Raw genomic sequence first — 27,859 nt, forward strand, 5'->3', positions numbered from 1 at the left:
AATGCAATCTTTTCACTTCTCAAATGCTCCAGAAATAGCTGCTAGCAGCTTGATGCTGGGGAAAACTGCTAATCTGGAGTGCAAACTCGGTGCACAGGGTTTTTCGGGAGTTTTGTGGCGCGGCAAGAGGAAGGGTCTGCGACGCCTGAAACATAGTGTCTAGAGCGCAGGAGCCACAGTCGCGGCGGCTACTCTGTATCCGCGCCGCCAGGTTGCCCTGCCCCTCAGCCGGGTCCGGGAGCCCGATTTAATGCCCCGCGCGGGCTTTGCTAGGGGGCATCGGGGTCACCTCGTCCACCCAGCCTAGGCCTCCACGGCCCAGTGTCACCGCCACATCAGCTCCCGGGGCAGAGGGGCTGGGGTGGCGAGGCGGAGCAGGAGGACCAGGATCCCGCAGTCGGCCTTAGCGCAGGGCATCCCGGCTACCGCTCAGCCAACCCGGACACTCCCCGCCTCGGAGGCTTCAGCACCGCGGAATTTCCTGCAGAGACTGCATGGCGCTGGCGCCCCGCACGCCTGTCCGGGCGCACGCACTCACCGTGCGCGCATCAGCCCCGCCAACCCGTGCCCGGGCGCACGCAGGCGTTCCCGCGAGCCGGCACACGCCGCGCGGCTCGGGAGCGGAACCAGGACCCAGGACCCGGCCGGGGCGGTGTCCCTGGGCGGGCCCTGGGGCGGAGCGCGCTGGGCGGGACCGGCAGGGTCGGGGCGGGTCCGCGTCGCCGCCGTCCGCGCCGCCCCGCCCTCGGTCCCGCCGCTCGCTGGGTTCCTCGCGCCGCAGCCCCCGCCGTACCCGCCGCTGAGCCCGCCGCCACCGCCTGAGGTAGGCGCAGCGGAGAGGGGCCCGGGCTCTGCCTGCGCCCCGGGCTGTGCACCGGGCCCCTGGGGAGCCGAGGGGGAGGAGGTGGGGAGGTCTGGGCGAGGGCGCGGAGGGAGCCGGAGCGGCCCGCTCGGGCCTGCAGGGAGGGTCAGCGGCGGGCAGAGCAGGCCGCGCGGGCGTGTGCGAGCGGCCGGGGTCGGGGAGCGGGAGGCCGGACGTCCGGAGGCGCCGGCGGCTGCGGCCAGGCCCGCGGGGACGTGCTGGCGGAGGGGCCCGGGCCGGCGCGTGGAGGCCCGGTCGGCTGCAGGTCTAGGTGACCTTCTCCGGAGGCGCCCTCTGGCCCTCGATCCAGCCAGAGCGAGTCGGCCAGGCACCCGCCCGCCACCCACGGTCGCCGGGCCGAGCCCACGGGCAGGTGGGGGCCACGTTGTCGCCGCGGGGGTGAGCTCCTGTGACGACCGTGGCCCACGCCCCCGGCCCCTCGCGCCCTGTCCGACCCACGCCCGGAGAAGCTGGCGCCTTGCACTGTCCGCGTGTGCCAGCGCCATCGGGGCGGAACTGGAGAGTCGGCTTAGGCCTCCGGGGCCGGGGCTGGGGCTGGGGCCATGGCCGGAGGTCAGGCCTGGGAAAAGGCGGCCCCGGAGCCATGTGGCCTCTCCGTATACCGCAGGATCCCTGTTTCGGTCTCTCATTCATTAACCAAATGTGGCGATGCCCTTAGGAAGCCGGTTCAGAGCCCTTTGGATTAGAGGCCCGAAGCCTCAGTGACTTGTCCAAGGTCACACAGCCGGGAGGGCGCCACACCTCAGTTTTCCCATTCGTGGAATGGGAGTAATTACGCCTCCTTCGTTGGGTTTTTGGGAGGAATAAAATGAATCGATGCACATGAAGCCTCCAGAACGGCGCCTGGCACGGGGAGGGCCTCCTTAGAAGCCATGACCCTTACCCTGGAGGCTTTTTTCGGAGGACCTGACCCTTCCCCAGTAGGCGGGTTTGCTCCACGTGTTGTTCTGGAAATCCAGGGTTCCATGGACGTAGCCCCTGTGGCCCTGGCTGGTGTGGCTCGGTTGGTTGAGCGTCGCCCAGTGCACGCCAAGGTCGGTGGTGGTTGGATTCTTGGTCAGGGCACATACCCAGGTTGCAGGTTCAATCCGGGTGGGGGTTCATGCCATAGGCAACCGATAGATGTTTGTCACATTGATGTTTCTCTCTCTCTAAAAAAAAAACACATTTAAAAGACACACATAACCCCTGTTATTTTAAACATTAGGTATTATTAAGCATTTGTGTGCCACGTATTGAGTAATTTTCAGGATATTCGTGAAAAATCCTTTAAGACAGGCAGGGTCAGGCTGGAGCAGGAAGTTGAATGTGGGTGCGGACCAGTGCCATCCGAGGCCCCCATCCCCTTGCCGGTTCTCTCCAGAGAAGATACGGGGATGGGCTCCTTTGCCTCATGCTGTTGGCAAGGCCAGGGCAGGCAGCCCAGGGCCTGTCTTCCTTCTCTCCATCCCAGGACCGGACGGAGTTCCTGCACCGGCCGGGTTAAGCCCCAGGCAGCTTTGTTTTCAGGGCCTGGGTTGGTGCCACCTGGCTCACAGTGGGCACTTGAGAAGGGTCTGTGAGGTACATACACTTGCTTTTTATTTAAGGGTCAGCTCACCCTCATTGACAGGATGGTTTTTGCTGTTCCAGCACGTGACTTATAGTAGCTCATTGAGTATTTGTGGCATTATTGAGTGGATATATGCAGTGGCCACAGGCCCTGGATCCTGCATATCCTTTGTGAGGGACACGTGCATCTCACTCACTTCCAGAAAATAGCCTTGCTTAGCAGAGAGCCACACACAGTATTTAAAGAGCTGCAACCGTATGTACAGCCCTGGAGCAGTGAGAGGCAAAACTGTTTCTTATTTGAAATAACTGCATTAAACATGTTATCTTCATGCTGTGACTCCCTGAGTCCTGTGAAAACTTGTTGGACTGGTGTTTCTGGGCTTGCAGGGAGGGTAACATGGGTGAACGGGAATTCTCCCAAAGGCCTTGGGCCTGGTGCCTTTTCCCTCTCTGATGGCTTCTGCTGGAGTTGGCTGGGGAGGTGGGCTGCTCTCAGTTGATTACTGTATGCAGTTTTATTTCTCCTATTCCATAGGCACAAACATAGGGGCTCAGGAGGACTGTATGGTGAGGAGTTGCTGGTGGGCCTATGGTCCTGCTGAACACTAGGCAGATGTGGACCGCGACCTCCAAGCTGGTAGTAATGGGCTTCATTCACCCCCGCCTTTACCGGTAAAATGCTCCGAGGCACTGCAGTCCCCTTTGCCCTTGAGGGCATTTCTCACGGTGTGACATCTTTAATGGTAGTGACAGAGAGGCATGTGAGTGGCTGAGAGCCAGCCAGGCCTGAAGACAGCCCCTCAGTGCCCAGAGGGTCTGTGGCCTTGGGCTCCCCCTAGACGGCTCTGGTAGCCCCTGAAGAAAGGTGAGCAGTGGCTCTTCCCCCAGGCCTGAGCACAGCGCTCCCTTTTCCTGCCTGCTCTTGGGGGTGAGGGTGAATGGGAATGTAGGCCCTTTAACCAGAACTGCTGGAGAGTTCTGCAGAGCAGCCAGAACTCACCACACAGCTGACAGGGGTCCGAGGGTCTAGTACAGGTCTGGTCACTGTTCCTGTTCCTCAGTCTCCACTGTAAAAGTGGGATCCATCATCAGTCACTGTTTATTGAGGGCCTGCTAAGCAGAGCCCTGGGGCCTTGACTTATGATGTGTGACGCGAATCCACCATCTTACAAGTGGGGCGGGGGGTGGGGTGGGGGGTGTAGGGTATGGTTATCATGTCAGGTCAGGAGGCTTGAGCTCTGAGAAGTGAGGTAACCACCCAGGGTCACATAGCTCAGCAGGAGTGGGGTGGGGTCAGGCCTGTCTGGCTCCCCTCCCCCCCCCAGCCCGCCCCCCCTCCGTACTGGTGCTTTCCCACCGCGGTTGTCATTCCAGGGTCCATGGTGAGGACCTAATCAGTGTGAACACCTTTTAAAAGTAGAATTTGCTGTTCAGAGGGGAAGTTATTCTTTTACACCAGTGGTTCTCAACCTTCCTAATGCCGCGACCCTTTAATACAGTTCCTCATGTTGTGACCCCCAACCATAAAATTATTTTTGTGGCTACTTCATAACTGTAATTTTGCTACTGTTATGAATCGTCATGTAAATATCTGATATGCAGGATGTATTTTCATTGTTACAAAGTGAACATAATTAAAGCATAGTGATGAATCACAAAAACAATATGTGATTATATATGTGTTTTCCGATGGTCTTAGGCGACCCCTGTGAAAGGGTCGTTCGACCCCCAAAGGGGTCGCGACCCACAGGTTGAGAACCGCTGTTGTACACTGATCGGAGTGAGCAGGTCCATAGCTGGGTGCGGGCCAGCTGTCGGTGGGCAGCGGCCAGTGCAGTTACCCCTCTGTCGCAAGGTCAGTGGCACGGAGAGTCGTTCAGAAGGGTCGGTCTTCCTGGATGAGGCGGGAGGGAGGCCTTCTTCCAGACCTGGCTGGACTGTTCAGCTAAACAATGCCTCTTTATGGCCGGGGAGGATTCTGGACCCTGTGGTTCAGGGTGACCTTTCAGCAACCTGCACAGCAGCCCTAATTATCATAAGGAATACAGGAAATGGAAGTAATAAAATACCTGTGTTTGTTGCATACCTGTCAGGTACCACCCACTATACTAAGTGCTTTATATTCATCTAATTTAGTCCTCACAGTGATGCTCTTTCCCCATGTTAGCGCTGAAGAAAAATTGAGGTGCAGGTCTGAGGGACCCCCTGCGGCGCCCTCCGGCCCTCCAGCCAGCCAGCAGGGAGGTGCGGCTAGGTTGTGACTTGCAGGGAGGTGGTCACGTACCTAGAGAGAGGTAGGGTGGGACCGGAACTCAGGGCTGCTTGACTCCAAAGTCCACCTGCCTAGCCACCGTCTGTTTTAACCCTGGCGGGTCAAGCCAGGTGTGAGGCTCCAGGGAACTCCGGGGCAGGCAGGAGCCCTGGGTGTGGCTGGGACCCAGACCTGGGCATGCTGTGTGCCCGCCCAGGCCTCCTTGATGGGTGGGTGGGCAGGCTGCCCCCAAGTCAGCTACATCCTCTTGAGGCTGGTGGAAGGCTGTGCTGGTGATGGCCCAGCTCCCAGCGTGTTTTAAAATAGAAGCAACAGCTTTGCTGCCCCCGCTTGAGCCTGATGTGGAAGGGGGAGGGGAAGACAGCTGCGCTGAAAACACAGACCTGCTACCAGAGCATGGGACCTGGGCTTTGCCAGCACCCTGGAGTCCCAGCCAGGGGCTGTTCCGGCCTGCCTCTTTCTGGTGAGAAAGTATGGGGTAGAGTATGTAAGGAGGCTCCTGATGGTGTTGGCCCCACAGACTGGCTTTCAGAGCTGGGCTAGCCTCCGGCTTGGGAAGTTGCTTTTCTGCTTTTGCACTAATCCCTGCTTGGTCTGATGTTCCTCCGATAGGCTGGCGCAGTTCTGCCCTGACAAACCACCTGGAATAATAGTGTTAGAGAAAAAGCGGAGCCAAAGGCATTCCTGCAGCTCTCCCTTCCCAAGGGAAATATAGGTTAGTGATGGTGATGGCGATGGCGATGGCGATGGCGATGGCGATGGCGATGGCGGTGGCGGTGGTGGTGGTGGTGGTGGTGGTGATGGTGATGGTGATGATTGCCTTGTAGGTCGTGGACCTCGCAAGAATCCGATACGCACTCACACAGAGCAATAAAAAGCATAACGGAGGGACCATTTGCACAGGTTTGGGTAGAAGGTGGGACACCAGACAAGGGCGGTGGCCCCAGGGGTCCTTTGGAACGGGGAGGGGCCCCTTGGCAGGAACTGTGGGCTTGGGTAGTGGAAAGTAGTCACTGCCCACCCGAGGCCCGAGCCTGGGGATGAGTGCCCCAGCCTCACTCCCACCTTCTGCTGATGCCTCCTGTTGGCCAAACCCAACCATAGCCCATGGATAGCAGTCCGTAATGACTGGGTCTTGGGGCACAGAGCAGGATGGAGGAGGAGTGGATCTGGATGGGCAAACAACAACCAGAATAATGGATTGCGGTTACCACTACCATTTATTGAGTGCTCATGTGCCGGACATTTCTGCGTGCTCTACCTTTGCTTGCAGCAACTCCGGCCTAGAGATACTATTGTTTGCTCCATGTTATAGACGAGCAAAACGAGACCCTGGGAATATACGTTACCAGTGGCTTGTCCAAAGTGACACAGCTAGGGAAGGCCAGCGCGGCCTAAACCTCTGCAGGCTCCTACCCCTTCCAGCCGTCACTGTGTCCTGCTGCCCGGGCACCCCGATGGGCTGGGGAGTGCTGTGGCAGGCTGGCTGCTGGTGGTTAGTCCTCGTCCTGGGATACCCTTGCTCTTGAAGATAATACGGTCTTTCAGCCCATTGCGTGTTACCTGTGTTCAGAAGACTTTTCCTCCCAGCTGTTCCTGACTGAGCTTTGGGGCCTTGGCCACTTGCTCCCTGTGTCAGCCATGGCAGTGGTTGTTGGCTCTTTGAGGGCACGAAGGCTCTGCTACCTGAGGGCGCCTCTGCAGAGAAAGGAGCGTACTTCCCTTGGGAGTCCTGGGTGCTCGGTGCAGGGAGCAAGCAGCCCACTCTTCTCAGTGGCACCTGCAGGCCGCCTGCCTGTTAGGCAGCGAAAGACTGAGAGGGAGGCGTTTGAACAAGTGCATCCGGCAGTCCTCGTGCTCACTGAAGTCAGGGAGCTCTGCCCTGCTGCTTCCGGGCAGGGTGGCCAAAGTGCAGGCCACCTGGGAGTAGCATGTGCCCCCTATGGGCCTTGCTTGTTAACCCTGCATCTCAGTGTGGTTTGAATCTGGTAGGTGGCTTTTCCTCCTGGCGCTCCTGCTGCAACAGCCTTTCAGAATGAATGCGACTTTGCAAGGGCAACGTGCCTCCATTGCAGACACATTGGTTGAAATTTAAAATTTTCTGTCCTTAACTTGAAAAAAATCAATATATGGGAACAACTTAAATATTGAAGTAGAATAAAAAATGAAAATCTTATTTTAACTGCATTCCGTCCTTGAACCCCCTTTCCTTTCCAGAAGCAGCTCTGAGGCAGCCCCATTTGCAGATGGGCTCGATCCTTCCCCAGGCTTTTCCGTTCACTCACAAATGCGTGAGCATGTACAGATGTGTGTGTGTGAAAAGGCGTTCCTCTAATCCAGGGGTCCTCAAACTACGGCCTGCGGGCCACATGCGGCCTGCTGAAAACATTCGTTTTTTTGCTTCAAAATAAGATATGTGCAGTGTGCATAGGAATTTGTTCATAGTTTTTTTTTAAACTATAGTCCGGCCCACCAACGGTCTGTGGGACAGTGAACTGGACCCCTGTTTAAAAAGTTTGAGGACCCCTGCTCTAATCCCATGGAACTACAAATTTTCTGTGACTTGCTTTTTTCATTTAACTATATCCTGGATAGCTTTCTATGCCACCACGCATACATTCACCTCATTCTTTTTTTTTTTTTTTTTAATATATTTTATTGATTTTTTACAGAGAAGAAGGGAGAGGGATAGAGAGCCAGAAACATCGATGAGAGAGATCGATCAGCTGCCTCCTGCACGCCCCCCAGTGGGGATGTGCCTGCAACCAAGGTACATGCCCCCGACCGGAATCGAACCTGGGACCCCTGAGTCCGCAGGCCGACGCTCTATCCACTGAGCCAAACCGGTTCGGCTCACCTCATTCTTTTTGCTTACCACATGGTGCTCCTTAGTTTGCGAGTACCTTAATTTTTATTCGTTCCTTTGCCTATTGATGGACATTTAGATTGCTTCTGGGTTTTGTGTTACAAATAGCACTGCAGTGAGCACCCTTGTCTTTGCTTGCTTTGGGGACTATGGTGGGTGAGTCCCTGGCGGTGGAATTGCCCCTCGGGGTAATGCAGGCCTCCATTGAGTGGCACTGCCGGCACTTGGCTCCAGGAGGGTTGTACTGTACCTAGTGTTCCCATTTGGCATGAATGGGAATGACCGTTTCCCATACCAGTAGTTTTGTTAACGTGTTGGTTGAGTGAGCTTCCCAGACACAGGTGTGTCATTCACTCTAACGTGGCTCCCCGAGGCCTTTAGAATAAAGTCCGTGCTTGGTTCTGAGGTCAGAGTGGTGGTACTCACTTCTGAAGGCTCTTGGTCTCAGCCCGAGTTCAGCTCTCCTCAGGCCAAGGTGGGGGTAGGGATGCTCGTTGTGGGTCCCCCATCCCTTATCCCTGGTGGTGCTGCAGTGGGAGCCCCTGCTTCCTAGTTGTATTGTCACCTACTTATTAGTCCCTGTTGCCAGATATTTAGTGTCTTTTTTTTTCCTACTATAAAAACACTTTGATGCTCATTGCGTCTTTACTCATTAAACACCTACTATGTGCCAGGCCTTGGCATCTTTGTACACACAGCTTTTTCCATGTTTTGGATAAATTTATGCACGACAGCTCTGGGATGCTTTGAGTTCAAGGGTGCGATTTGGGGGGTAGGCATGCATTTGTAGGGGTATTGGAGGGGCTGGGAGCAGAGCAGCTGTCACTGTCATGCAGCTGCCAAGTCAAGGAGGAAATGCCCCCCAAGCCGGAGGTTATGTAAGTGTTGCACAGACCATGCTGGGTGATATACTATCTTTCCCCTCTGAGCTTCTAGTATGGGCGGGATTTTCATTCCTGAGCTGGAGTGGAGCTTGTGTAATTGTTCAAGGTCAGCCAGGGAATGGTTGGGTAGGTAGGCTGGCAGGCAGTGGAGGGGAACCAGGGACTCCTGTCTCTTGGTATGATTTATTGGTCCTTCTCAAAGTCATCAGTGACTGCAGCCAGGTCTGCTCAGCTGGCCCTGCCCATCCCTCACTTCCCACTTCTCCTGGGCAACTGTGCTCCTAAGGCCGTGCCTTGAAGCCATCACCCAGGCACAGACCTGGGGTCCTGCCTTCCCCCGATAGCCTTCTGACTTCCGCCTGTCCAGGGCTGCCTGCTTTGCCCATGTTGAGTGCTCTGCTTCAGGCTCAGGCTCTGGAGGCCGGGCTTCTGAAAACACATGGTGGATGCTGTAGGGACAGATGGTGAGCTGATTCGGGTGGAGGAAGGGCCCAGGGCCAGGGTTCAGCCTCAAGTTAGCGCAGGCAGGGAATTAAATGAGAAAGCAGAATGCTGGATTCCCTTTCCTCCAGCGCTGGCCTGGAAAACATGAATGGAATCATTATTTCTACCATAAAATTTTTCTTGAAGTGGGTGCTGAGAACTGTGTTCAATGGCCTTTTCTGGCCGTTTGCAGTTGTAAAAAGGCTGAGTTTCTCAGAGGTAGAGTGGCCTTGGGCCTTTCCTCAGATAAATGCAGCGGGAGACAGGGTGAAGGAAGACTGCACAAAAAGAAGGGGAAGCTACAGCCTAGGCAGCCGGGGGGCCTTAGTGAGGGGAAGCCATCCTCCTGCCCCCTTGGTGGGTGTGCCCTCTGGTCCAGGGGTGAGTTTGGTGCTGAACTGGAGCCAGGAGAGCCTGGCCTCAATCAGAGCCTCCTCTGCTAACCCAACTCCCTTGTCCTTGGAGGGTTATCCCCTTCGTGGCCCTGTCCTTAGGGTGATGTTCGCTGTGCGTGGAGTGTTTTTTGACAGGTGGCTTTGCCTGTTTGGTTCTGGGGATGAGTGATGAGAGGGCATTTGGGGAACATTAAATGGTGAGTGTTCGCCTTTTCCAAGGGGAGCGGGCCTGTCCAGATGTGAAAGACGCGGTGTCTGTGAGGCTGGTCCTGGAACCGGGGGCGGTGCTCGGGAAGGCCCTGGCCCTGGGGCACAGGGAGGTCTTAGCTGACCCAGAGTTAATGCCACTGGACTGCTCTCCCCTTCATCCCGGAGCTGAGTTTGGGGCCCAGTTGGGGAGGAGGCAGCACTGAAGAGGGGTGCTCAGTTCACTGGTACTTGGTAGTGCTGGTGGGGGTGGAGAATGCTCTGGTGGAGAGCTCGCTGAGATGTGTCCAGGGTTGTCTCATTGCTCCTGGGAGGGCCATGCTGGGCCATATGCCTTAGGCTGGGGTATTTTGGAGGACCTGGGGCATAGTTTCCTGGTCTGTCCCTGGTGTGGGCGTGCCTATGGGGTTTGTTTGGGGTGGAAGGGGAGTCTCCTGACTTGAAAGAGCCTGTGGGGACAGCCTAGAATGGCTCTTCTTCTGGGTTCTTTGTGCCCTGACCCTAATGTGGACTGAGCTGCCCATGGTTCCGGACTGATCATGTGTAAGAAATAACAGCAACAAGAATGGGATAGTGTAAGCAGCTCACTGGGCTGCTCTCTGCTCTGACAGGAAGCTGGGTTCTGACAGAATGAGCAGAACCTCTGAAGAGAGTAATATAGGACCTGGACCACAATTTTACATTGTAAGTTTATATAGTTGTTTCTTTTGCAAAGTGCTCAGTGGTTTTGTGGGCTCCCTGCAATGTGTTTGCAGTGGCTTTGGTCAGGAATGGGACTTTGATTGTGATATTGTTCCCCGGGGGTCCCTTGGGCCACTTTTCAGGGGGTCCCCCTTACCAGGAACGTGCCATGTCGGTGTTCATTTGTGTGAGTGAATGTGAGTTCAGATGGGGCGCATGCAGCAGCTGGTTATTTAGGTACTCTGCATTTCACAAATTAATGGAACCATCCTCTGGTTAATTAAGTTTCTGGCTAAAGACTTCGGGGAGGGAGAAGATGCAGGAGATGATGCTGTTTGCCGCTAGGCGTTTAATTCTGTGTACACAATGTGTCCTTTTAGGGATGTGGTGTGGTCTGGGAGGCAAGGACTGTTTGAATGACTTGCCTTCCTTAAATACCATGGTGCTGAATAAATAAATGCTTGTTGACTGACTTAGTGATAAGCAACAATCCCAACTAGTACTTTGATAGTTGGTTTTATTTTATTTATTTATTTATTTATTTTTAAAATATATTTTATTGATTTTTTACAGAGAGGAAGGGAGAGGGATAGAGAGTTAGAAACATCGATGAGAGAGAAACATCGATCAGCTGCCTCCTGCACACTCCCCACTGGGCATGTGCCCACAACCAAGGTACATGCCCCTGAGCGGAATCGAACCTGGGACCCCTGAGTCCACAGGCTGACGCTCTACCCACTGAGCCAAACCGGTTAGGGCGATAGTTGGTTTTAAAAAATAAAGTCATGTTGGTGCTCACTAAATGTTTGAATTAAAATTTTGGGGGGAGATGGGCTCGCATGGCCTTTCATGTGAAGAGTTGCCTCAGGTTCACTCTATTCCCTGTGAGGAGTATGATACTCTAAAAGTGGGTTCCTCTAAAATGCAAAAGTTTCGTGAAAAGTTGGGTTCGTTCTGGCACATATTAGATGCACTATAAATATTTGTTGAACCCTAGCCAGTTTGGCTCAATGGATAGAGCGTTGGCCAATAGACTGAGGAGTCCCCGGTTTGATTCCGGTTGAGGGCACATGCCTGGGTTGTGGGCTCGATCCCCAGTGGGGAGCGTGCAGGAGGCAGCTGATCAGTGATTCTCTCTCATCATTGATGTTTCTATCTCTCCCTCTCCCTTTCTCTCTGAAATCAGTGAAAATATATTTTAAAAAATATTTGTTGAATTAAGGAAATCAAGACCCATATGGAAAATAGATTGCCATGAAAAGCTCTGATTTCTATTCTGGGGATTTAATGCTCTAGCAGTTGAAATTTTGTAAGATGATATCTTTTATTGGCAAGAGTTCTGCAATTCAGTAAAGTAGCTGGCTCATGGCAATGTGTCTTTGACAATTAATTCATTCAGCAAATATTTACTGACTCCTACTGTACGCTGGGCCTGTGCTCGGCTGGGCTGGCGAGGAGAAGGGGTCTGAAGTCAGGCTGTCTGCTGTCAACAAATGCTTACTGGGTGTCTCACACTCTGGCCACAAAAAGGAGCATGAGACAGCACAGGCTTCTGTCCACCTGAGAGAACAAGGCACCTGGAATTCGGTGCTGGTGCTTTTTATTGGTGGTTCATTATATCTAATAATTTTATTAATGGAAAACTAATTTCCATAATTATCAATGTATTTATTCTGGTGGTTCTTTTATTGTAGCAGAAGATGGCTGTGCCTCCCACGTATATTGATCTTGGCAAGTCCGCCAGGGACGTCTTCACCAAGGGCTATGGTGAGTATTGCGTGGGGCGGCCTCCCAGCTCACAGACTGGATGGGCATGTTTGGGTTTTGCCCATCATAGAGAGACCTGGGTCAGTCAGCTCTCAGAACTCTCATCCAACTCCCTTGTCCTTGGAGGGAACAAGGATCAGCTCCAGGAAAAAGGATCAGCTCCCTGTGGCTAGGAAAGCATTCTTGGTGGTGCACCCAGTAGGGGCAGCCTCATGAGCTGCTGCAGACAGGTGGACATTCTTGTTCTCTTTCCCAGGTGTGCAGCAGCTGTGGATGCTGCCGCAGTGGAGAGCGAGTTCTAAATTTAGCCCATCCTTAGGCATGTGCCCACGCGGTCATGCACCTTCTTCTCCGACTCCGCTGGCAGCGCAGGTGGGGGCCAGGTGTGTGCCTGTCTGCCTGCCGCTGCGCCATGGCAGCTGAGCTCTGCACCCAGGCAGGCGGCCGTGCAGACAGGCGTCCTTGGCACTCATGCCACTTTGAAATAGCATAAGGGAGGCAGAGTTGCTGCTCTCGGTTACTGAGCTAACCTATTAACAGTTACCATCTTCTTTCTTTAGGATTTGGCTTAATAAAGCTTGAGTTGAAAACAAAATCTGAGAGTGGACTGGTAAGTTGTCTGACCCTCATGGAGCATGGGTGTTTATTGTAGATCAATAAGTAACTGCTGTGTTCTGGGTGCAGAGTCCAGTGAAGGGACCTTTTCGTCTGTGGCAGTTTGTAGTTGTCACACTTACTGCATCCTCTGTGGAATGGGTGGCCCAGGGGAACCGTACTAATAGGTCCTTAGTTTGGCAGCTGTTAACACTCCCAGGTATATGGGGCAGGTGTCAGTTTTATTTTAAAATTGATCTGTATTTAATGCCACATAATTATTTCAAAAAATCTTAGTAGCCTGTTTTAGATTGTGCTTGGGGTAGTTGCTGGGAGGAAGACGTTTTGGGGTTGAATTACTGCACTGTCAGCGTTAGCTCAGTGCTTTCTTGCTTTACGAGGCTGCAGGCAGAATGGAGGGAGCAGTGCATTCCTGTACAGAAAGCGTGTCAGACTCGCGGCACGCAGGCCGCATGCCTCGTGTATTTGGCCCATGTTAGCCTTTGAGTTTGACATGCTTGCTGGTTACTGGGGGGGAAGGATGCTGTCTGCTGATAAGGAATCACCCATAGGTTCTCTTCCTTAGCAGGTTTCTTTAGCCCCCTCTGTTCCTTGCATATCTGAACGAGTTATAGCATTACCTTTTGCCCCACACATGCAGGGTGTCCCCTCTTGCATAAAGGGAGCACAGTCTGTTTAGGGTTGGAAGGATGTAAAGTGAAGTGCTGATACGCAGGTTGTGACTCTCTCCTTCAAAGGAATTTACAAGCTCAGGTTCAGCCAACACCGAGACCACCAAAGTGGCAGGCAGTCTGGAAACCAAGTACAGGTGGACTGAGTATGGTCTGACATTTACGGAGAAGTGGAACACGGACAACACACTAGGCACGGAGATTACTGTGGAAGACCAGGTAACCCGCGGAAAGACAGTGTTGTTAATTGGCATCTGCTAGCCTGCCTCGTGACTAAACCTACTGGCGAATTTCTTTTCCGTTCAGCTTGCACGTGGACTGAAGCTGACCTTTGATTCATCCTTCTCCCCAAACACTGGGTAAGAATCTCATCTGTTTTCTCTGCAAGGACAGTTGGCTGTGTTTTATAGTAAGATTCTGCGCTGTAATTGTTCTGGCCTCAGCCGCGGAGGCTGCAGGATTTCTGGTCCAGTTTTGCTCCGGTTCATGCCAGTGGGGCTGCTGGTAATGCAAGTGGCCGAGGCTCAGGGCAGTGGGTGACGTCTGGAAGCAGGGCTGACTGATCTCTGGTGCCAGCCCCGTTTTTCAGGCCTGGGCCCTCTCCCCGCGTCCTAGGGACACACAGTGTGTGGGCTTAACCGCAAGGTGGCTCCTGCGGCTACACTTTTTGCCCCAGGCTCTCCAGCCACAAACATATTAGGTCACTGGGCACATCAGGAGGCAAGATGGTGTGTTGGTCGGCCTCCTCCGCTGGGCACTTTTTACAGTGGCTGGAATCGTTCTCTTCTAGAACACACTCTTGTTTGTTTCTGCACAGAGCAGCAGGTCTCCCAAACCTGGGGAAGGGTATTTTGCATGCTGATAGCAGGCTCAAGGGCATGTACTGAATTTCATATTTTAGTTTTAAAAAATTGTGGATGCTCTAGCCTAGTGGTCGGCAAACTGGCCCCTTGAGTGTAGCTCTTCCACAAAATACCACATACGGGCGCACACGTGCTGTGCGATTGAAACTTTGTGGCCCATGCCACAGGGCCAAAGAGCCACATGTGGCTTGCGAGCCGCGGTTTGCCGACCACTGCTCTAGCCGGTTTGGGTCAGTGGATAGAGTGTCGGCCGGTGGACTGAAAGGTCCCAGGTTCAATTCCGGTCAAGGGCACATGCCTGGGTTGCAGGTTCGATCCCCAGTGTGGGGAGTGCAAGAGGCAGCTGATCGATGATTCTCATCGTTGGTGTTTCTATTTCTCTCTCCCTCTCCCTTCCTCTCTGACTCAATTAAAAAAAAAATTTAAAAAAATTGTGGTAAAATATGCCTACAAAATTTACCATCTCAACCATCTTTACGTGTACAATTCAGTGGCATTATGAATTTCATTTTTTTGTCATTCCATCTTTTTTTTAAATTTTAATTTATAATTTATTTAAAAAATTGATTTTTAGAGAGAGGTGAAGGGAGAGGGAAAGAGAGAAACATCCATGTGAGAGCAAAACATCAATTGGCTGTCTCCTCCATGCCCCCTACTGGGGATCAAGCCTGCAACCTGGGCTTGTGTCCTGACCAGGAATCGAACTAGCAACCTTTCAGTACATGGGATGATGCCCGACCAACTGAGCTGCACTAGCCAGGGCTTGCCATTCCATCTTATTTTCCCCTTCTCTTCAAGTGGTGTTTTTTTTTTTTATATTAAATTTATTGGGGTGACATTGGTTAGTAAGGTTATTTAGGTTTCAGGTGTACACTTCTATGATACATGATCTATATATTGCATTGTGTGCCCACACCCCAAGTCAAGTCATTTTCTGTCTCTTTATATTTGGCCCCCTTTACCCTTTACTACCCACAGTCCCTTGACAGGTGTTTATTAGAGGGAGAATCTGCTGAGTTTAAAATAAAATTTCACAAACCCATACTGATATAAATAAATAATTGGTAAAATAAATAAATGGAAAAGAAAGAAAAGCTCTTCCTCACAGTAGAATCCCAATTGATAAATGTAGAAGGGATGATGGGAACAGGAATCACCATTTGCCAACCATAATTGTTGCAGGGAAGCATCACCAATGGATACTAATATTTGTGAGTCAAAGTGTAAGAAACAGAATGTTAGCATAGTCTCAAAGTATCTCCCCACAAGATACTTACTATTTACCAAGAGAAAAATAGTAGCTTTTTAGAGAAACCTGGCAAACCTGGTGTAGGATGACTACAAGGGGCCGGGTGGACAGGGCTCCTGCCTCTGGAGGTCATAGTCTTCTTATAAGTTGGTTATGGATGATCTGAAGACCATCGGCTAGGAGCTGAGTTGACTCTTGTTCTTATCTTTGCTGGAGTTTCTCCTGCAGGAGTATTGGCTTCCTGCCGGTCCAGTTCCTGTCCCCGCACCCTGCCCTGATGGGAGAAAGTGCCCAGAGGAAGCCTCTGATAGAATAAGGGGCTGCTGGACCTGCCCACAGGCTTGACTCTGCTGCCTAGGACTTTGCCCCCTGCCCTAGGTGGCACACTTTGGAATTTATAAGGGATTTCCTACTACCTTTGGGAGTTTTGCAGAGAAGTTTCTGGGTCGTACAGTAATACACATAACGGGGAAAGTTTTTATTTAACTTTTTATTTCAAAATATTTTATAGTTAACATATACAAAAATGTATATTCTTATACTCTTCACCCAGCTTCTCCTAATGTTAGCATCTTACCGAACCATAATGATCAGAACCAGGAAATTATGTTGCTGCTAACTACCTGGTGTCTTATTTGAGGTCCATGATCCAGTTTAGGGAACTGCATTGCATCTAATTGTCAAGTCTCCCTTGTCTCTTCTAATCTGGAACAGTCTTTCTTTGTCTTTCGTGACCTTGACACTTTTAAAGAGGACTGGCCAGTTGTTTTGTAGAATTCTTCAACTTGGATTTGTCTGATGTTTCCTCGTAGTTAACCTCAGGTTCTGCAGTTTTGACAACCATGGAAGTGCTGCTGTGTTGTGTGATATCGGGAGGTATACGTATGTCAGTATGACTCACTCCTGGTGACACGACACGGACTTGCATCACTTGGTTAAAGTGGTGTTTGCCTGGTTTCTCTATAAAGCTACTATTTTTCTCTTGGTAAATAGGAAGTACCTTGTGGGGAGATACTTTGAGACTATGCTGACATTCTGTTTCTTATACTTTGACTCACAAATGTTAGTATCCATTGGTGATGCTTGCCTGCAACAATTATGGTTGGCAAATGGTGATTTCCTGTTCCCATCATCCCTTCTGCATTGATTAATTGGGATTCTACTGTGAGGAAGAGCTTTTCTTTCTTTTCCATTTATTTACTTTGCCAATTATTTATTTATTTCAGTATGGGTTCGTGAAATTTTATTCTATGGGTTATAATCCATTACTATTATTTTACTACCCATATTGCCCCCAGATATGGCCATTGGGAGCACCTTCAAGTTGATATCCTATGTATTTTGGACAAACCTCTATCATTTTTTTTTTTTTGAGTACTTCTTCAGAAGGTATTCCAGACTCAGCTGCTTCTTGCTCTTCCCTAGTCTTGCTGTCAACCATTTCTCCAAAAACCCTTGGTTTCTTTAATTGAAGAAGGGTGTTTTGAAACCAAGATTGTGGGCGCAAGGTGTACACATTCTACTAGGCATCTGAGGAAAGTTTTGATGACTGGATGGAGATTGGAAAGGAAGCTGGCTTTCCAAAGTGCCTGAGGGTTATAGTCTGGGAAAGCGTCCTGGCTTCCATGAGGAGCGGAGTGTAGACCACATCTGGATGAGCTACAGCCTTCATCTAGGGACCAGCACCCACACTGAGTACCTAACATAGGTACAGCCAGCTTGTTAACCACAAATCAGAGTCATGCCTCTCTCAGGTGCTTGTCAAATTAGCACCACTGTTTAAACAGCGAGCAGTGGAATGCTTCATTAGATCAGAAGCCTGGAGAGAAACCTGAGTCACTGCCCCAGCACTGCCCATTCTCCGGGGACCTTGTGTCCTTGGCCAGAGCCCAGGGAGACACTGGAGGTGCTGTGCACACGGTCAGGGCAGCTGGAGCACACCAGTGGGCAGAGGCCCTGCCCCAGGCCTCACACTTTGTGGTCAGCAGCAGCTTTTCACCTAGTTGTTACGAGATGCCCACTTTTTACATTTCTTGGTCTCCCTCTCTATCTAAATGTCAGCCCCTGAGCAGCTGTCTTTTCATCCATCATCCTACCTAGCCTGGTGCCAGATAGATGCCTGGCCCAAATTCAGGTTTCTTCCCCCAAAGAGCAGACACACCAAAATAGGTTTGAGCTTTTCTTATCAAGAGATAATTGGTTTGGTGGTTATGCCTTTCCTTCAAAGCTTGTGAAAATGTGCAGAAGCCACTTGAACGAAAGTTGCAGGTGTCAGTGTCCCTCTGGAATTCTTGTCTCATTGAGGACTTGGGACGTTTAACCTTCACAGTTTTTTATTATGAAAAAATTTTAACACACAAAAGAATGCAGAAAAATATATTAAACCCTTATCATGTTCCTATCATCCAGCTTTAAGAATCATCAACCCATGTTTTCTTTATGCATCCATAATTAATCCCTCCCACCTGCAGATTATTTTGAAGCAAATAATATATCACACAATTTCATTTGTAAATATTTTAATACTAGAGGCCCGATGCACGAAATTCATGCAAGAGTAGGCCTTCCTTCCCCCGGCTGCTGGCACTGGCTTCCCTTTGGCACCCGAGACCTGGGCTTCCCTCGCAGCCCCAGCTTTGTCCAGAAGGTTGTCTGAGAGGACATCCGGTCTAATTAACATATTACACTTTTATTAAGATTCCTTTTTACAAAAGCATAACTATAATATCATTACATTGGGGGAAAAAATCACAATTCCTTAATATGGGCAAATCTCCAGTCTGTTCAAATTGCATGATTTTTATAGAATCAAAAATTGTCCGTGCAAAATTGCAAAAATTGGTTTATATGGCTCCTAATTTTGGATTCTCCTCTCTGTTTTTTCCCCTTGCAATTTATTTGTTGAAACTAGATATCCCCCATATTTCCTGTAAGTCTAGAGCAGCGGTTCTCAACCTGTGGGTCGTGACCCCTTTGGGGGTCGGACGACCCTTTCACAGGGGTTGCCTAAGACCATCGGAAAACACATATATAATTGCATATTGTTTTTGTGATGAATCACTATGCTTTAATTATGTTCAATTTGTAACAATGAAAATACATCCTGCATATCAGATATTTACATTCCGATTCATAACAGTAGCAAAATTACAGTTATGAAGTAGCAACGAAAATAATGTTATGGTTGGGGGTCACCACAACATGAGGAACTGTATTAAAGGGTCTCAGCATTAGGAAGGTTGAGAACCACTGGTCTAGAGGCTTCATCATGTTTACATTCCATGGGGGGTGATACTAAAATACACAGTACTCTACGAGATTCCATTGGGATGCGCAAAGAAGGCCTGTTTTTCTCCGTGCATGTTAGCGCCATTCATCTCAACCATCTTTAAGTGTACAATTCAGTGGCATTATGAATTTCATTTTTTGCCAACCCACTCACTAAGGGTTGCAAATTGGTGATAATTCCTTCTTCATTTGTTAGCTAGAATATTTTATTGAAGAGAGACTTCTCATCAACTATTTAGTGATAGTTACTATATGAGATATAGTTACTATATGAAAGGTAGAATAAATGTTTAATTCCTTTTTTTATTTAATCTTTTCAAAATTACAAATTGGTTCTCTAGCCTCTAAGGCTGACTAATGTGTGTGTTTTGTTGTTATGAATTAATAGATTTAAACATATTTGATATATTTCAATTTATTGCTGAGATTACTTTTTTTTTTTTTAAGAGAGAGTGGAAGGGAACGAGGGAAGGGGAAGGAAGAGAGAGAGAGATGTGAGAGAGACACATTAATTGGTTGCCTGGGCCAGGGATCAAGAACCTGCAACCCAGGTATGCCCTTGACCGGAAATCGAACCTCTGATCCTTCTGTGCACGGGCCAGATCTCTAACCACGTAACAACGCTGGCCAGGGCTGCCGATATTACTTTTTACGATGCTCCCATTGCCCCATGTTTAAGCCCTTGGGAGTCTCTCAAGTCCTTTTGCCCCAGCCTCAGTGTCCTTGAGGCTTTGATAGATGCCTCAAGCTCACCTTGCACATTTCCTGCGACCTATAATCGACTATTTCTCTGAGGAGCACTGATTCCTTTTAGGAGGGAATGATAATTAGCACCCATAGGCCAGGTGCTGGAGAGGCTTCAATCTCCGTGTGAAAGACTCTGGGGTGGACAGGGCTGTGAAGTCCTGGGGCCTCTGACAGATCTGGTTTCTCCCCTGATCTCTGCTGAGAATGCAGCTTGCTGTCCGTGAGAGATGTCCGTTTTGTAGCTCAATGACAGAAACAATCAGGTGTAAAGAGTATAAATATTGTTTGATAGATGTGACCTTGTCTCCAGTTTTGACTTTTGGTAAAAGGCCTGGTGACAATATATTTGCAGGTGACACGACTCACCTGCCCGTCCTGAGGGGTGCTGGGTCTTGAATCATAGGCAGGGGCGGCACTGACCTGGTCCTACACAAGCCTGGGATCAGCAGACTAGACCTGGGGTCTTCCTGGCCCTGTGACTGCAGGCCCTAGGTTCTGTATCTGTGCCGAGTTCTGCTTGTGGTCTCATGAATACTAATTAAAAGCTGTTGTATTTACTTAGACAAGATCTAGTTCTTTTTTACTTAAGTGAGCCACCAAGTAAGAAGATGACCAGACCATCTCCTTAAAGAGCTGCTGTTTAGGCGTAGCCGGTTTGGCTTAGTGGATAGAGCGTCGGCCTGTGGATTGAAGGGTCTGGGGTTCGATTCTGGTCCAGGTCATGTACCTTGGTTGCAGGCTCCTCCCAGGCCCGGGCCCTGGTCAGGGCTCGTGCAGGAGGCAACCAATCGATGTGTTTCTCTCACATCAATGTTTCTTTCTGTCTTTGCCTCTCTCTTCCACTCCCTCTAAAAATCAATGGGAAAATATCCTCGGGTGAGGATTAACAACAACAAAAGAGATCTGCTGTTTAGATAGTGCCTTCTTTACCAGTCTTGGAAAACAGCAGACACACCTGTTTCATAATTACATGATGGCGCTCTACCTAATAAATGCCTGTGTAGGCCACCACAGGAGACACAGGGAGAGGAAGTAAAAGAAAATGACTTGTGCGATTTTCAAGCTTGTGTGCTCACTTCATTATTTCTGCAGCCCGGATTTGATGGATGACATCGGCCTATTGTGGCACAGCAGCTGCTTATGCTTAAGGGAGATTTGGGACTATTTCTGTGCGGCCCCCCTCCCCCCCCCATTTAAACTGGGATTTTTTTTTTTTAATTTTGCATTTTTCGGCATGGTTGTCACAAGGAGAGTTAGCGCCTGATTTTAATACAATCTCTTTTCCTTCAGGAAAAAAAATGCTAAAATCAAGACAGGGTACAAGCGGGAGCACATCAACCTGGGCTGCGACGTGGACTTCGACATGGCCGGGCCTTCGATCCGGGGTGCCCTGGTGCTGGGCTATGAGGGCTGGCTGGCTGGCTACCAGATGAATTTTGAGACGGCGAAGTCTCGAGTGACCCAGAGCAACTTTGCGGTTGGCTACAAGACCGATGAATTCCAGCTTCACACTAATGTGTAAGTGCTGTGAGTGGGCGTGCGAGTGTGTGCAGCAGGGGGATTGCTCTTCATGATGACTCCTAAGCTCAATTTTTAGTCACCGTACAGTGAGTTTGTTGTAATCAGATGAACCGAATGGACTGTTTCCCGGCTACCCATTTCCTGACCGGACTTAGGGTCTTTGTATTCAGTGAACAGTAAATGCTGTCGCTGGTACACACAGAAGGACGGATCAGGGTGTGATGTCAGTCCAGAGGCCTGTCCCTTCCCTGCAGCTTTACGGGCATTGGAGGGCCTTTCGTTTTTAGTTAAAGTGGGGGGAAAAGGTGCAGCTCTCTCTTTCTCCGCATGTTGCCTGTGAGGATCAGGATGGGAGACAAATGAGGAGATGGTTTTCTCAGTTAAGTACAGAGTGTCCTCTGCATGGTGGAGCATTGGAAAGTTTATTAACTTCTGGACAGTAGAGTGAAGGGAAGAGGAAATTACGGGTTGGGTTAGAGAGAGCCCCTTGTCATCAAACTTGAGAGTTGCAGTGCTGATTTAGGTGAAGGGAAACAAATATTTCATCCATAACATCCCGGTGGGACATGAGGAGCTAACCTGCGGCACCAGTGGGGTGCAACTTTACTAAATTTCTTTCTCTCCACTAGAGGTCACTCAAGAAGAGACTTCTGAAACTTAAACACAAGTAAATGGTATTAGTGTCATTTTTTGAGGGAATTTCTTATAATTAACTAATGTAATATAATAAATGAATATTATTCATAAATTTTGAGTCTTTTAAAACTAAAAAGTCACAGGAAAACTATAGAGATGTTCAGTCAGGGGGTTCAGAGGCTGGGGAAGGTTGTGACGACGATGGGGTGCCACAAGGGAGTTTGGGTTGATGGGACTGTTTTTTATCCTGATTGTGATGGTGGTCACGTGAGTCTGTACATGTGATAAAACTCATAGAATGTACACCAACGAAGGGGCAAAAAGGTTACATACATTTAAAAAGGTAGCATACAAAAATAGGAAAATACCACAAGCATAGAAGTGTTTTTTAATTTACCGTTTTGACTGAAATGGAAAGTGGTCCTTTGGTTTGGAATTGGGAATTGGCACCAGGTTAGGAAGGACAATGGTTGTTTGCTGTTTTCCCCATGTACCTGAACTTCACGATTTTTAAGAAGTGGACATGGTTTATTTTGGGACCTGGCATGGGATCAGCTGACACAGCCGGTCTGGGTACCCTGTGCTTACAGAGCCCCAGACGTGTAACAGACACTGTTTGTGCTTCATAGAGATGCATTTGAATGAGTTCCCTTTCTTTATGGTTTTGAGAACTCAGTAAGGGAAGGCTGTTACTGGTTTTTAGAATATATAGAAAAACATGACACTTTTTGGAAAACATTTAAGACCAAGAAAATATCCCCTTTTGAGTTATACCAAAGCCACTCACATCTGTTACTTTGACAAGCTGCTGTTTTGCAGCATGCTCGGACTTCCTGAAGAAGTCAGGGTTTCAAGTCAGGTGGTTCCTGTTGTTTCTGGAAGTAACAATTCTGAATTTCAGGGGAAAACGCAAGAATTTAGGATGTATTTAATGAGCACCTACTTTAGGGAGAGTGTATTGGTGAAAAGCAGAGTTCGCAATGGAAGAGTAACAATTTATTCTTGGGTTAGTGAGTTCTAAGCTCTGGTTTCTAAAGCACACGGGCTCTGCCTTAACAGTTTCCAATGTCATTTCCACTGGAAACATCCAAGATGATGAGGCAGAAATTTGACAGTGTTTATTTATGTTGAAAATGTCAGGGAGGGGAGGGGTCTATATTGCCAGAGGCCGGAGTGAATATGGAGTGTTTGGAAGAGAGGAAGGAGTCTAGCCAGCTGGGCTTCATTCCATCTTGAAAGACCAGAAACATTCTGTCAGTAGCAAATAGCTCTTTTTCAGATCCCACCGGGATCGATGTTGCTGCATGGACCAGCACTATGCACAGGTGGACCAGCCTGAACCAGAGGTTGAGCTCTCGCAGTCCCTTCTCTTCCAAGGGGCTGGCTCAGTTCTGGCTGTGTCCCCGAGCAGTGGCTGTCGCTGGTGGTGCTAAAGGCTATGTAACCTGACTTCTGAGGAACCCTGGCCCAGCCTTGCTTGCCACTCTGGCTGTGCTCTCGTCTCATTTGCTCCCCCTCCCTTACCATTTTTATGATAGAAGCCTTTAAAAAAGTAATAACTTTAGCAGCAGAAGAGAAGTCACTCAGAATCCCGAATCCCAATGCCCTAGTTGCTGCATCTAAAAGAGTATTTTAGAAGCAAACTTCAAGTTCAGTGGGGCCTGGGTGCTTGACTGAGCCGCCGTTGGGTGTTCCCAGTGATGGTTGAAATAGCCGCCCTTGCTCCGAACCTCCCGACGCCGGTGTCCGTTCCATTCCTATCGGGCTTCCTGTAATTTGGTACTTGTTTTGTGAGCAGGCGAGTCCTTTTACAGCCTCCCTGCCCTCGGTGTGACGTGGGCAGCTCGGCCCCGCGCCAGCCTGCCTTCCCGGGCGTCTCGGCATCCGTGCTGTGCTTGTTTGCAGGAACGACGGGACGGAGTTTGGTGGCTCCATTTATCAGAAGGTGAATAAGAAGTTGGAGACCGCCGTTAACCTCGCCTGGACAGCAGGAAACAGTAACACTCGCTTTGGAATAGCAGCCAAGTATCAGATCGACCCCGAAGCCTGCTTCTCGGTGGGTCCCTGTGAAATCATGCGTCACCTAGGCCCCGCCTGACCTTCGGTTGGGATCATTCCCGACTGTTGGGGTTCGATGCACTGGCTAGAGATTTTCTCACTGTGAAAAGAGTTCGAAATAAGGAAACTGCTAACCATAATAGTACTTATTGTGGATGCCAGACGCTGTGTGGAGCCCCTTATAGGTGGATTACTGTGTTTAATTCTTACACAACCCACTTGAAGTAGGTGCCTTTTTTAGAAATCATGCCATCCCTGTTGTCACAAATGAGGAACTGGGAGCTTAGAGAAGTCGAGTAAGTAATGGTTTCTGGGACTTTTGGCCAAGATCAAGTGAGAAGTTGAGTAAGTTGCCCAAGGGCAGATGTTGGGTAAGTGGGGGCCTGGGTTTGACCCAGGCTGGCTGGCTAAGGTGCCTCCTCCTCTAACCAGTTCCGGTTCCATGCTGCAGACTAGAAAGGGGTTCCCTTGAACACTAAGGCTCTAAGTGCTCATTTCCCTCCGCGTTTGTCATTCTCTTGCCCAGCTCCCATATTGCACATTATGCAGACAGGCCCTGGTGCTGGGCAGTGGGCCTCTTACCTTGCAGACCCTGTAGCATTGCTCAGGGGCTCTTGGTTGCTGCAGAGTTTTCACATTAAATCCTGTCGAGCTCCATCTCTGTTGTCACAGGGCACTGCTGGCGGCACCCCGTTTTGAGTGGTTTCAGGATGTTGCAGGATGGTTTCTGGGCTGGTTTGTATAAATTACAGACAGCCCATTTCAAGTCTCTTGAAATAGGAACTGAATTTGGCTCTTTTTGTGTTAGGCATGTAAAAACAAGGGGGGGGGTGGCGGGGAGGAGAAGAAGAAAAAAGATAAAAACAAAGGAAGGAGCCTGTTCTTTGGATGACATGAGCAAAAAGGAGCAGCTAGACGGGGCACGGACTGCCAGGCGGCCTTCCTGTCCCTGCTCTGCTCTTTCTGACGGGAGATGTCAGGTCTGAAAATAGCCTTCGAACAGGGAAACATGCACCCGCTTTTACCAGGACTCGGTGTTCTCATGGCTTGAGCTCTGCTCCTGACCCCTCCTTCTTTTAGAGAAAGGGGTCAGGGAGCGGCCCGGATTTCCCCACAACTCAGGCAGAGGAATGAGGGCAAAATTATTGTGGACTCACTGCTTTCCCGAACTTAATTATTAATGAACATTCACTAATTGCTGACATTGAGGTGATTGGCTAGGTCATTCTTTTACTCCAATATCCATTTTACACTCGGGCTTGTCAGTGCTGAACTTTCTTCATTGTCAGTAGATTTTTGCTTCTCTTTTTTGAGAAAAATTCTAATGGTGTTTTCTGCCTAAAAAAAAAAGCCTCAAAAAACCCCATCTCACATTTGATGTTTTTCCTCATTCCAACAAATAAATCTTGAAGAGTCTCCCATTTTAAGAGAGCCTGTTATCTCAGGGCCCATAAATGAAAGTGTCCTCACCTGTTATAACTTGGCTACAGACCTACTTGTATAAGTGAAATTGGGCATTCATACCTTCAGGAATTAAATGTAAATAATAGCGTCCTTTTCATTGAAAATCATGTTGACTCTTTGAGTTTCCCTTCCGAGACCCAGTTTCCCTAAATTTGATACATTTCCTAGTGAATTTAATGAATCCCATAAACAAAGTAGTCACAAAAAAAGAGAATATGATTCTGAAGTTTAGAGTTGGTTGATTAAAAAGCTCTTATTGTGTCTTCTGTTTTCCTTGACTAGGCTAAAGTGAACAACTCCAGCCTGATAGGGTTAGGATACACCCAGACACTAAAGCCAGGTATGTGTTGTATGTGAAATTAGTTCTTTGTCTTAAAAAATATTGTGGTTCTTGTTTGCTGCTTTATGTTATTGCTTACAAAATGCCTGCATAGTACATTGCAAATGAGTTTCTATAAAGTTTTATAATGAAATGTTTATAGAGGTGTGCAGTCATTATAAAACACTAGAGGCCTGGTGCACGAAATTTGTGCATGGGGGGGGGAGCGGGTCCTCAGTCCAGCCTGCACCCTCTCCAATCCGGGACTGCTGGCTCCTAACGACTCCCCTGCCTGCCTGCCTGATTGCCCCTAACTGCCTCTGCCTGCCAGCCTGATGCCCCTAACTGCTCCCCTGCCGGCCTGATCGCCCCTAACCATCTCTGCCTGCCAACCTGATCGCCCCCTAACTGCTCCCTTGCCGGCCTGATCACCCCTAACTGCCCTCCCCTGCTGGCTTGATTGTCCTTAACTGCTCTCCCCTGCTGACCTGATTGCCCCTAACCGCCTCTGCCTTGGCCCCCGCCACCATGGCTTTGTCCAGAAGATGTCCGGTCTAATTAGCATATTACCCTTTTATTAATATAGATTTGGAGAATAGGAGAAGTAGTAAGTAGGAGAGAAGAGCAAAGCTAACATGTTACAATTTTGGTTGTTTTTTTCCATCCTTTTTTCTTTCAGTGTACATGCTTGATACTAATTTCCAGCAGGTTCTTAAAACTAGCCCCTAAGTTATCCTCATGGTAAAACTGGTTTACAGGTTTCCTCTGCACAGTTGGCTAGGCCAGCCCCTTGGGGTTATTTTTAATACATTGGGCCTTTGAACCCTGGAAATCTAAGATAACATGATGTCAGAATCAAGCTGTTCTAGGGAAAATATCAGTATTGTGTGTGTGTGTGTGTACGAGTGTAAGACCTTGGTGTCCGGTTCATGAAAGGGGTTTCATTTCAAGGGGCTATTGCTGAAGAAGCTTACTACATGGTGCCAATGGTAGAGAATGAGTGGTAGCAGGAGACGATGAAAGGAAAAAGGAAAGTGGAGGCCCTAGAGTGGATTAGGTAGGCCGTGGAATCATAGTGATTGTTGAATAAGCTCATTCTAGGCTATCTGTTAATTAGGCAGATGGCATTGACTAACTGAAGGGCCATGTGGTTTTGCCCCTGATCACGCAGCTGGAACAGGTTTTGAATTTGGTGTGGTTTTGCCAGGGCACTCCAACATTCCTCCGTGTGTTAACTTTTCTTCTCTCTTCTTTTCTTCATCCCTCCCCTTTCATCTCCCGGATTTTTCCCCACAGGTATCAAACTGACGCTGTCAGCTCTGCTGGATGGCAAGAATGTCAATGCTGGTGGCCACAAGCTTGGTCTAGGACTGGAATTTCAAGCATAAACGAAGACTGTTCAGTTGTTAATTTTAAACTATTTTGCAGCATAGCTACCTTCAGAATTTAGTGTACCTTTTAATGTTGTATGTCTGGGATGCAAGTATTGCTAAATATCATGTTAGACCTCCAGGTTAAAGATGATTCAGCTTTAAGGTGTTACCCTTTCAGAGGTACAGAAGAAACCCGATTCCAAAGCAGGTCCTCACAGCTGTAGACTTGGGGGAACTTGGCAGCCCCTCTTAAGATGTCAGGTTTCTTTTTTATCGAGAAATGGCTGCAAGTGGAAGCTGATGATGATTTGTAAGCACTTTGTAAATTTGTATTGCTTAAATGTATGAAATTATGACTTCCTGAGAATTGAATCTTGATTTCCTACCCTCACTGAGAGAGGCTCACTATTTGATGGTGTGTACAAACTCATCTGATGGGACTTTTTTAGACCTGTTTCCACCCCGGTCCATCACCTCTTTTGCACCAAAAGTAGTCTGCAGGGTGTGGTAGTTTCTTTTGTGCCATTTTGGGGTGGAGAAGGTGGATGTGACGAAGCCAACAAATTCAGGACTTAATTCCCTTTCATGTTGTGGTTTTTTGCCCTTGCACCAGAGTATGAAATAGCTTCCAAGAGCTCCAGCTGCAAGCTGGGAAGAGTCTGTGACTGTAATCACAAGGTGACAACACTCGGAACCTAAATTAGACTTCTGTTGTATTCTCGCCACTCGGTTTTTTAGCAGTTTAATGGGTACATTTTAGAGTCTTCCATTGTGTGGAATTAGAACATCCCTTTCAAATGCTGTAATTAACATCACTTAAAATAAAACTTGAATAAAATATTGAAACCTCGTCTTCCTTCTGTTGTTTTTATTAATAAAAGAGTGTAAATAAACAGGGCATTTGGTCTTGTTCTTTGGCCCCTGTTCTGTGTGTGTGTGTGTGTGTGTGTGTGTGTGTGTGTGATATTTTTAGTTTTCTGTTGCTGCATAACAAATTACCACAAATTTGGTGACTAAAACAACACTCATTTATTTATTTCACATGTCTATAGTTCAGAAATCC

The 27,859-nt window shown here is 49.1% G+C and overlaps 1 protein-coding gene across 1 annotated transcript; it reads left to right on the forward strand.

The window, feature by feature from the left end:
- The first annotated feature begins 721 nt into the window (after positions 1 to 721).
- Positions 722 to 27,647, forward strand: VDAC1 (voltage dependent anion channel 1). The gene is made up of 9 exons (XM_070415002.1): positions 722 to 823; positions 11,920 to 11,992; positions 12,553 to 12,602; positions 13,345 to 13,497; positions 13,585 to 13,637; positions 20,716 to 20,943; positions 23,488 to 23,638; positions 25,387 to 25,444; positions 26,720 to 27,647. The coding sequence occupies exons 2-9, from the start codon at positions 11,926 to 11,928 to the stop codon at positions 26,809 to 26,811; spliced, it is 852 nt and encodes a 283-aa protein (XP_070271103.1). The 5' UTR covers positions 722 to 823; positions 11,920 to 11,925; the 3' UTR covers positions 26,812 to 27,647.
- The last annotated feature ends 212 nt before the right edge of the window (positions 27,648 to 27,859 follow it).

The sequence above is a fragment of the Myotis yumanensis genome, unplaced genomic scaffold (assembly GCF_028538775.1).
Source record: "Myotis yumanensis isolate MYYU_CA2020_CCGP unplaced genomic scaffold, mMyoYum1.0.hap1 SCAF_5, whole genome shotgun sequence".
In the NCBI taxonomy this organism is placed as follows: domain Eukaryota; kingdom Metazoa; phylum Chordata; class Mammalia; order Chiroptera; family Vespertilionidae; genus Myotis; species Myotis yumanensis.